At 39.6% G+C, this 11377-nt stretch overlaps 1 protein-coding gene across 1 annotated transcript in view; it reads left to right on the top strand.

The window, feature by feature from the left end:
• The window catches only part of GARIN2 (golgi associated RAB2 interactor family member 2), a 27794-nt gene extending 22461 nt beyond the window's left edge, over positions 1-5333 (top strand). The window contains exon 8 of the mRNA XM_024747260.1: positions 5216-5333. Coding sequence (XP_024603028.1) covers positions 5216-5238 — 23 coding nt within the window. The 3' untranslated portion in view covers positions 5239-5333. The remainder of the gene's footprint in view (positions 1-5215) is intronic.
• The last annotated feature ends 6044 nt before the right edge of the window (positions 5334-11377 follow it).

Below are 11377 nucleotides of genomic sequence, written 5' to 3'. Positions count from 1 at the left end.
TGATTGGTGGAGAGGACTAAATGGGTAAAGGGGATCAAGCGTATGGTGACAGAAGGAAAATAAATTTTTGGTGGGGAGCACATTGTAAGATATACAGAAGTAGAAATATAAAGTTGTACACATGAAATTCATATAATGTTATAAATAAATGTTAGCTCAATAAAATTTTTAAAAAGCAAATGATTATAGAAAAGCTATTTATACAAGCAGGATTTGTCTTTGGGCCTTCACCACTGGAATTTAGTGTCCAAAATACCAGGTGAACTTCACTGTAATGTGGTTTTACCTATATTCCAATCTACAGTATTAAACCTGAAAACAATGTAGGAAAATGCTATCATAGTTTATAAGAAAAATAGAAAATTTTCTTCGCAATATATAGAATTTTCATCTATCAATTTCTATCCCAAACTTTGTTTCAAAAAGAAATCAAATTTGTAAAAATTCCAGAGATATCCTACACTGGCAAACATTTTCCTCTTATTTTCTAAAGACAAGGATAAATCTAGCAACAGCCTTACCACTAATACATAATTAGTGCAGGAGCATATAATTAGTACATTCTTTGTACATTCTGAAGCACTCCTTATTTTAGCCATGGAAATTTGAAATTAATGTAGGACATTGATACTTTTATTTTCATCTTATATGTGACTGATTCTTTTACCTGTCTGCTGGCGCAAACTCAATTTTGTTCAACTGAACAAGCGTTCATTGCCTGTCTATTATATATGAGGCACTGTGACAGGCTCTGGGAGGGATTAAAAATAAATAACAGGACCTATTACCTGGCTTCAAGACATATGCACAAGTAACATAAATAGGAATGTTATAGGCCCTGTATGAGAAAAGTGGAGAACTTAGTTTTAGCTCAAGACAGAAAATCATGAAAGATTCTACGAAGGAGGCAGTCTTTGAGTTAGGAAAGGGGAAACAAGGGTATCCTGGATATAAGGAACAGTGTGGGCAAAATCAAAGGAATGAGACAGGGCTGGGCATGTTGAATTTAGGAGTAGTGAGAGAGGCAGCTGGGAAGCAAGGCAGGAGTCAGGTCATGGAGGTTTTAATCCACACTAAGGTGTTTGGAAAGTACTACTTGGTAGGTAAGGAGGAGTCACTGAAAGCCAAGGAAATGACAAAATTAGTATTACATTTTAGGATGAATACTCTGACTGCAGTCTCTAAGAGAAGCTGGAAGAGGCTAGAGGCAGAATGTCATTATAATAGTCTAGGTGAAGGGTACCAAAGTCTTGGCCAGGCAAGAAGCAATGAGATGAGAACAAGGACATGAACACACAGTCAACAAGCTTTAATGACTAAACTACCCGTGTGGACATGAGAAAAAAAGGACTGAGGAGGACAGAGTTTGGGAGGCCACATGACTAGGAGGTAGTGAGTCCATGAAGCAAGCTGGGAAAAGGAAGAAAATCTGCAAGGAAAAGGTGAAGAAATCAGCTATGAAACACTGAACTGAGAATCAAAAGCCCTAGGTCTGAGTCCTAACTGCACTTCCTCTGTTTCATGAACGCATCATTTAATCTCTCTGGGCCTCAGTTTCCTCAGCTATCAAATGTGTGTGCATATGGGTGGGGGAACGAGGAGGGCACGACTGGCTGTCTCAAGGCCCTTTCTGCTGCTGTGATTTTCTTAGCTCCTGTTTGAGGTCCTGGTGGCGCATCTATGTAAATTTACCAGGCAGCTTGAAATGGGGCTCTGGAAATCAGGAGCTGAGGAAAGATACAGCAAACGTGCAGTGAAATTCCCCTCTTGCGCTTGTTAAATCACGAAGATGGTACGACATACACGTTTGGCATGCAGTTTTCACGAAGTATTAATTATTTTCCCTGTTTGTTTTCTTTCATGTACTTTCTCATTCTTCCCGCTTTCCTTTCCTATATCCTCTCGCTTTTCCTCACTTAGGATTGTACAGTTTTTCACTGTTCCCTCTGATTAGCATTTCTTTCCCCCTTATCACACTCTTCTGAATCACTTCTTTTTTCCCCTTTCACACTCAACACTCTTCACCCCAAGAAAAGCAAAGATCGGTAGAATTTTAATCCCTTGTCCCATTGAATTTAGACTGAATGTAGACGGAAAGTGAGTTTGTAAATCTGATTTCTATTCTAGGCAGGAGCCAGAATAATAACTGCTCCCACGGCAGTAAAACAAATTGCTGTTTCTATTAGCCCCATCAGATTCACATTCACATAACTCCTGGGCAGGGCTAGTTGGGGACCATGGTCTCCAATTCATCTCTCCAACCTCTCAGCAGTTTGAAAGAATGACACTTCTTCTCCTTTTTGAGTAAGGTTTTGGGTAAAGTGGCACTGCAAATGTACTGTTTTTATGAAAAGGCTACAAGGCAGGGCCCAGGCTAAACCCATCTTCTCTGGATCTGGGTCCATCTTTCTCCTTTATTGACTTTCAATTTCTTACCTTTCTAAGCTTTATTCTCCTTAACTTTGCTGATTTCTTTACAGTGAGCCCAAACAATAGGTTTATCTATAATCCCGTGTTATTTTTCCAAGATGGAAAGAAATGAGACAAAGGATAGAGATTCAAGAAATAAGAAAAAGAGGGCTTCCCTGGTGGCGCAGTGGTTGAGAGTCCGCCTGCCGATGTAGGGGACACGGGCTCGTGCCCCGGTGCCGCAGAGCGGCTAAGCCCCTGAGCCATGGCCGCTGAGCCTGCGCGTTCGGAGCACAGGCTCCGCAACGGGAGAGGCCAGAACAGTGAGAGGCCCGCGAACCCCCACCAAAAAAAGAAAGAGGGAACTCATTTAAGAAATACTGGGAGTCCTCCCCTCCCCCACCCATCTTTCTTTTCCACTGTCCTCTTAACTACCGCAAATCAAACCCTTGGAATCCTAAGCAGCCAGGTTCATTCTCTGTTTATGAAACCAGGGCTAAAAAGAAAAAGAGTGGGAGAAACTGAAATTTAACAATGGGCTCCATCGGAAAGAATAAAGACATTTTTGATGAGGAGGTTGGAACATCATTTGAATTTAAGACTCAAATTTAAGTTCTCTCTCCTTCTGTGACATTTTTCTCTCCTGTTTTTGGCTTTTTTCTCTCCTCACTTCCTCTCTCTCTCTAGTGACCTCTCTTCCACCTTGTCCCAGTATTTTCTGGCTCTCTCCTCTCCTGTCAAATCCTCTTCTAATTTCCTCAGTCTTGTGCCTCATCTGTCCTCCCTTTCTCAGGGGAATACATGTGAGGAAAGGAAAGTAAAACAAGAAAAGGCCAATGGAAAAAAACAAGTAAGACAACCTAAAGGTAATTTTTACAATTATAAGTCTATAGATATAAATGACAGACATGACTTTTTCACAAAAAGCTGTCAATAAACTGAATCTTTTAACATTGAATCTTATTACTTCTATTATAGTAACAATAGAGATGGAATGGAATATTGAGATATTGTTGTGGCTTCTGCTCTAGAATCCACCAGGGGTCAAAATGTAACATCAGCACAGGGCAAGAAGGCGCTTCAGGTGAGGCACTGGCAGGGAATTACTTGCTACTGCTTTTACAGTGATTCCTTTCTCATTGCTACCTTCCTCTTTGCTCCCTTATCATACTCTTTCCCAACCTGCTTTCTCAGATTAGCCAACACAGCCAAAGCCTCTTACTTTCATACCAAAATTATACAAATATCCACAGAGTGCCTGCAGGGCTGCCATGTACAGTTGTGCAGATTGGACACTGCACAGAGTTGGGGGTCCCATTCACGTTGCAGTCTCAACTTGCACAGCCGTATGCGGTGGCATACAGTATTCTAAATGTCTTTGAGACACTAGCTTTACAGTGAGTTACTTATGAATGAAACTTCTCTCAGTTGCCTCTCCCAATATAGCTAATGCTGTGTGAGTGTGTGTGTGTGTGTGTGTGAGAGAGACTGTGCATGTGTGTATGTGTGCATATGCACACACATGCGTTTAAGGCTGAATTCACACAATTGAAGGGAAGTTTGGTGAAACAGGGGTGGCTTCAGCAGGAAGCACATGCCCATCCTATCAGGGCTCTGATGATGGAATTGAGGTGCCTACACTCTTTTCCGCCTTTCTGTCACTCTGCCATCAAAGTCAGTTTAGCATTTGAGCACTGAGTTTATTAACAGGGCCCCACCCAGATGCACACCATGGGCCAGAGATAATGCACCAGAGAAAAACAATGTGGCCAAAAAATAACAAATGTTCACACACCATAATCCCCTGGCCTTCACATACTCTCCTTAGTCTGTGCTGTTCTTTTGTCACTCTTTAATAGTGTTTTTAAGAGCATACACTGTTAAGTATGCTCTTAACAGTGTTCTATGGTGGTGGACAGTGAAGGGATGGCATTCAGGGTGATATGCTGATTCCTATACCCACCTAGGGAGAGTCCCAAGCCCAGCTATTTCTCAATATATTATAGCATTTAGAGAAAGAAGTTCCTTTAAAAAGCTAACCCAATATTCTACAGTGATTTCATCCTTTCATTGATATATTCTATAACATGAAATTTCAAATATTGTGGTCTCATTAAGAGAGATCTACAAATGCAAAGAAGGGCAAAAATGATGATATACATAACGTATTTAAATCTTGACTTCAGAAATTCAAAAAGTGGCTCCCAAATATTTAAATTGTGAGTCGCTAATACATGGGAAAAGGTAGATGATTTTTTTATATGGTGAAAAATGTTTGCTACTAATAAAGACTTAGTATTATTATAACTAAAATAATGTGAAAGTTACTTGGCCCCTTATTTACAATGAGCATAAATTATGTGTATGTAAATCTCACATATATATGACTTATTTCAGGACTCAGTTTAGCATAGATCAAGAACTTGCAAATAATTCAATGACAATATCTATAAGTCTTAAAGAATAAAAGCCCATAATTTTAATCTTGACTTTTTGATTTATTAGATTATTACATGGTAGAAATAACTTTTAAAAAACAAAGATTTTAAGAAATTAAGAAGTTCCTTTAATATTGCATCAACTTCTAGATTTAAAAAATGAGATCTTACCTGTCCAAGGATATTTATTGTTATATTAAGAAGAAATGCTGTATTGTATTATAAATGTAATTTTACTTATTTCAATCACTTATTCTACTCATGTTTAGTTACTTTAAGTTTTATACTTAACAGTAATAACTTTAAAAGATTCTGTATTTCAGACTTTTGAATTAATTGAACTGACTCCATCTTTTTTTCTTTGCCAGATAAATACAAACTACTAAACTAAAAAACAAGCACAGCTCAGGAAATAACAATCGAAGGAAGGGAAAACAAAGCAGTGTCTTCCATGTGGCAGAAATAAAGGCTACTACTGGTCATTAAGCATTTAATCCATGTCAATCTAACTTCTTAAATCTTAATTACTGTCATTGTGCGTACCGATTTTTTTTTTTTTTTTTGCGGTACGCGGGCCTCTCACTGTTGTGGCCTCTCCCGTTGCGGAGCACAGGCTCCGGACGCGCAGGCTCAGCGGCCATGGCTCACGGGCCCAGCCGCTCCGCGGCATGTGGGATCTTCCCGGACCGGGGCACGAGCTCGTGTCCCCTGCATCGGCAGGCGGACTCTCAACCACTGCGCCACCAGGGAAGCCCGTGAGTACTGATTTTAAAATAAGTAGAGAACTATACAAACTATAAGATTTTCAATTCATAAACTCACTTTTATCTGTAGAGCTTCTTTTCTTTGAGGTTGTTGGATAAATATGTTATGCTCTTTGGTTTTACTTTTTCTCATTTGGACATTAGCCCACCACTGTGTTGTTTCTAACATTGGGCACTCTGGGGTCCTTGAAGGTGGGACTTCTTTCCGTCTTTGTGTTCCAGTGAGCAGCTGGCCTAAGAGGCAATACTTAGGGAATCAATGAATGCCATTTTCAAACAGGTTGTTTTAAACTCTCTACACTTTTCCAAGACATTCGTATCATATAAGCAAACAATCCTACTCCAGATATTTACTCAAGAAAAATAAAAACATGTTCACCATAAGACATATGTTCAAAACAAGACTTATACACAAACTCCCATAGGAGTTTTGTTTATAATAACCAAAATCTGAAAACAACCCAAATACCCGCCAACAGAGAAACAGTTCAACAAACTGTGGTACTGTGTATTCATACAGTGATACTAAATAACAACAGCAAAAAGAGATGCAACAACAACAATGAAGTCAGATACAAAAAGAATACATACTATATGATTCCATTTATATGAACATTGAGAAGGTAAAACCAGTTTATAAAGACAAGTTAGATCAGTGGTTGCACGGGATCAGGGTGGGCTGGAAGGTATTGACTGCAAGGTGGTAAAGGACACTATTTGAGGTGAAGGAAAGTTCTATATCTTGACTGGTAGTGGTAGTACATTGGTGTATACCAATTGGTAGTACACTGGTGTATGCATTTATCTAACTTAACACTTTAAAGTGGGTGCATTTTATTGAATATAAATTATACCTCAATAAAACAATTTTTTTAAGGCAGTACCATATTTTTTTTTTTGCGGTACACTGGCCTCTCACTGTTGTGGCCTCTCCCGTTCGGAGCAACAAGCTCCGGACACACAGGCTCAGCGGCCATGGCTAATGGGCACAGCCGCTCTGCGGCATGTGGGATCTTCCCGGACTGGGGCACGAACCCGTGTCCCCTGCATCGGCAGACGGACTCTCAACCACTGCGCCACCAGGGAAGCCCAGTACCATATATTTATAGAAGAAAAGAAACTCAAGGTAGTTCAGCCTGAAGTTGCAAATTTTTATTAGGTTTAAACATACACACACACACACACACACACACAAACTTGTTTGCTCTTAATAATGTACTGCATTTTTTTCTTAAAAATAGGTTTTTGGTCAAAGAAAGTTCATAAATATTCCATAAATGGGTTGTTTCAACTTTCTGCAATATTCATTATTTTTTGTTATATAACACGTAAGACAGGTTTATAATATTTACCTAAGGTTTTAGAATTTCGTACCAGTACTCCTTTATATTATTTTCCATATCGTCCTGCTGTAAAAATAGTTCATGGGATAGCACATTGATTCCTTAGTACAGCACTGTCCAGTAGAATTTCTGTGATTATGAGAAGCTCAATATCTGTGCTATCTAATATGATCAGCATAGCCTTAGAACACAATTCTTAAGACAATGCCTATTATAAGGAAAAATATGTTCATGATTCATTCTATTTTTTTTTTTTTTTTGCGGTACGCGGGCCTCTCACTGTTGTGGCCTCTCCCGTTGCGGAGCACAGGCTCCGGACGCGCAGGCTCAGCGGCCATGGCTCACGGGCCCAGCCGCTCCGCGGCATGTGGGATCTTCCTGGACCGGGGCACAAACCCATGTCCCCTGCATCGGCAGGCGGACTCTCAACCACTGCGCCACCAGGGAAGCCCGATTCATTCTATTTTAAAACAAAAATATTTTAAACTATACTTTGGAAATCTTTCAATAAAATGAGCGTGATATTCCCTGTGGATGGATAAATAAGTGTTACCTATAAATACCAGATATTAATCTTGAGCATAACTGGCTATCAACTGTCAATGGTCTGTTAACGTCAATATTTAAGGAAAATTCAACTAAAGACCAATAAGCTAATTATTAATACATGGCTGATGCAAGTGAGTGCAGTGTTATCTTTCTAGGAAGCAGATGATCTCCATGATTTAGACATAAAGTCAGTCCTTGAATGTATAATATTTGTTAGAAGAGCCTTTAGATATAAACAGGCTGAGCCATCAGAAGTGCACATTTGTCCTTTGTCACTGCTACTGCTACAGGACTCCGAGCCACAGAGACAGCCCTTACCTTCCCTGCTACTGGCACCACTGCGTGGGACCAGGACAAAGTAGGGGTGTCCCAGATTTTCTGGCTAGAGAACTAGTGTGAATACTACAGGAAGCAATCAATTCCTACAGTAATAAGTTTTAACTTGGAACACATTTTCTGATGCATTGGTGAAGTTCTGTAGGAGCAATATTATGGATCAAATAAGGTGTTTTGGTTTTGGAACTGATATAAAAACCTCACCATCATAACTTGTCTGTTATTTGAGAGATCCTTGTATCTTTAAATATATCAAACAGATCTAGATTTTGCAGGGCAGAATGTCTCTGTGGCTCACTGAACACGTAAATAAAGCCTTCTTACTAGGGGAAAAGCAGCATGACTTCTGAAAGGGAGACTCATGCCACAGGAATCTATCAAAGTTCACTAGAGCTAGGTCTGTGTGAAAACAAGGGCAACTTTATAGAATTTTAGAGTATGAATTTATTTGAACTGTTCACAGCTTTTGACAACGTGCCATATCAGAAATGTTCTGCTATGTGTGGAAAGCAGCCCTGCTGTGGGAGTATGACACTTCCTATGCTCACAAGAAAGGAAATAAGGGGCTTCCCTGGTGGCACAGTGGTTGAGAGTCTGCCTGCCGATGCAGGGGACATGGGTTCGTGCCCCGGTCCAGGAGAATCCCACGTGCCACGGAGCGGCTGGGCCCGTGAGCCATGGCCGCTGAGCCTGCGCGTCCAGAGCCTGTGCTCTGCAACAGGAGAGACCACAGCAGTGAGAGGCCCGCGTACCACAAAAAAAGAAAAAAAAAAAAAAAGGAAATAAGGATCTTCTGCAAGAACTGGAGTACGTCCTGTGTGGGTTTGGGAGAGAGGCAAGTAATACAGCTATTGTTAGAGGGAATGTGGACACAGACAATAGACTGTGATAATGCTTTGAACATTATTTGATTTTATCTACCTGATCCTCATGGTCATTGCTCAGAGGAGAGTAAAAAGCTCAAGGCTCACAGATAAAATATTCCTCAGCCCTAAATATGTTCACATGTAATTTATTGATGCCTAAAGTACTTATAAAGTGTTAGATTACCTGGTGGTTTTAAAAATATGTCCACAGATGCTTGGTACTCCTCCCTTCAAGAGTTGGAATCTATTGCCTTTACCTTGGGAATAGGCTGGATTTAGAGGCTTGCTTCAGGAGGATAAAGTGGCAGTGATGGAGTGTGGTTTTGGAGGCTAGGTCATAAAAAGGCCCTGCAGTTTCCATCTTGGTTGTTTCTCCCTTGGATTGCTTATTCTGGGAGAAGTCAGCTGTCATATCCTAAGGAAAGGTCCACATGGCAAGAAACTAAGGCCCCTAGCTAACAGCTATGTGAAGAAAATTCCTGGAAGCACTTCCTCCCGTCCTAGTCATGCCTTCAGATGACTGCAGACCCAGCTGACATCTTAACTGTAACCTTAGGAGAGACCTTGAGCCAGAGCCACCCAGCTGAACTAAGCTCCCGGTCTCCTAACCCTCAGAAACAGATTATATTTGCATGTAATTTTGCATCACAAAATCTCAGCCTTAATTCTACTATTAGAAGAGCTTGTCTTTCTGGGTAATATTTTATATGAGAATTTCTAGATGTTTTGTGAAATATGTTAACATGTTTTGGACACCTTTTGAAAGAGCTCAATTTTCTCATTAAAGCTAATAATTCAAATGTAAGAGAAAAAATAACATAGCATAAAGCAAAGGTAACTATTAATCTTCTAATGCTTTACAAGGGGTCAGCTCTTTTCACTGCTAAGCATAATTTGCTAAAAGATAGTTTTCAAGGAATAATTGTTAAACTGTGATTTTGAATAATGTCTTTGACTTCTAGGTTACCAGATGAGAAGAAACAGGAAACTCTCAGAGTTTCTGCATACTTTCAAGAGCCTTTAAACATGTGGTTGATGTAATAGATGTTTACAAATTATATATTTTTTAAGTTAGAAAAAAAACCCCAACAGTTAGTTCATACATTTAACCATGATCCTAGGTATATTCATTTCCTATTCTAGACTTCAAAGAAAAAAAGTCAGTGCATTTTTATTCTTGTTGCCAAATTGTTCTCAGCTCTTCTGTGCCCTGAACCGAGATCACAAGGCTTGGGGTACTCCTGTTTGCTACTCCACCCTCTAGCATTTGATTCAAGTGTTATCCAGGTGCTATGAGGCCTGAAAGCTTTCAGTCTAAGTACTTGGTTAGTCAGGCCCTGGCACCAGCTTCACACTATTTACTTTTACTTGATTTAAAACAGTTTATATTCTCAAATATGGTTTGAAAAGTTCTTCTAAAATATACTCTGGAAAAAGGGGGAAAAAGATACCTTTTTTTTTCTCAGTGGCCCTAAAGTGTCCACTGTGGTACTCCAGATCTCTCATTCAACCCAACACATTTTTTAAAACTTAGTTGAGGGCAAATGCGTATTCTGTTTCTCCTGGAGTCTATCATATATCAGAGTTAGGACCTGTCCATGAGAAAGAAGTTTGTAAAGTCCCAGATATATGTTTCCACTGAGTTTTTGCAAATTCCTGGTTAGAACTATCTCCTCTATGTGATCTGTAATTTCCATCAGAAACTCCCTTCCCCTACCCTGTCTCATGGCAGGGGTATATACGCTCTGAACTGACACGTCCATTAAAGGGTCACACACATAATAAGCTCTTATAATCTGTCGGATGTTAGAAACAAGATATCTAAGCTTGTCAGAGATTTGTGTAAGTTCAGAAGTGAAAGTTAAGTGCAACGAATTAGTTATATCTATTACTACCTTTGAAGGAGATTTTTGCTTTCTAATTCTCAACTTTATCAGATAGATGAGGATTTATTTTATAGCAAATGGAATGACCCATGAAGCACAGGAAGGAGGTCGTGAAGAACAAATAGCTTTCTCTTCCTTTTTTTATTTGTTATACTGTCTCCCTCCCTCAACACAGAGTACTACCTAAGAGCAAAAACAATCATCTTTAGGCAGAATTTATTTCTAAGGCTAGTCATAGGCCAAACATTTGACAAAGCTGAAGTTTTTCTTTGACCCTTTCATCATCATCCTTATTCCACATACTCAGATCTATTTCACTCATTCATTCATCAAATATTTATTGAGTACTAGTTAGAACTATCTCCTAACTATGTTAGGAACTATTTTAGATACTGGGGAATCTAAAAATTAGTAGTGGTGAGTAAATAGACAAAGTCCTTGCCATTACAGTCTAGTTTGGGGAGACAGATAACAAATATGCAATATGTCACACGGTGAATAAATACAATGAAAAATAAAGTTAGGGAGAAGGGATAAGGAGTGCTGGTGCATGAGAGATATTCTAGATTTTATCTAGAATAAGACAGGTCTCACTGATAACGTTTGAAATGTGACCTAAAGGAAGTGAGGGAGAGTAAGCATATGGAGATTGGATGTTTCAGGCATAAGAAATAGCAAATGCAAAGGCTCTGAGGCAGAAGCTGTTGGAATATGTGAGGAGCAGCAAAGATGCCAGTGTGGCTGGTATGAAACGAGAAGGAAAAGTGTAGTAAGAGTTGAGGTCAG

Source organism: Neophocaena asiaeorientalis, unplaced genomic scaffold, assembly GCF_003031525.2.
Source record: "Neophocaena asiaeorientalis asiaeorientalis breed wild unplaced genomic scaffold, Neophocaena_asiaeorientalis_V1.1 scaffold398, whole genome shotgun sequence".
NCBI classification, from domain to species: Eukaryota; Metazoa; Chordata; class Mammalia; order Artiodactyla; family Phocoenidae; genus Neophocaena; species Neophocaena asiaeorientalis.
Note: the sequence above shows the minus strand (reverse complement) of the source record. Positions and strands in the feature narration are given on the sequence as shown.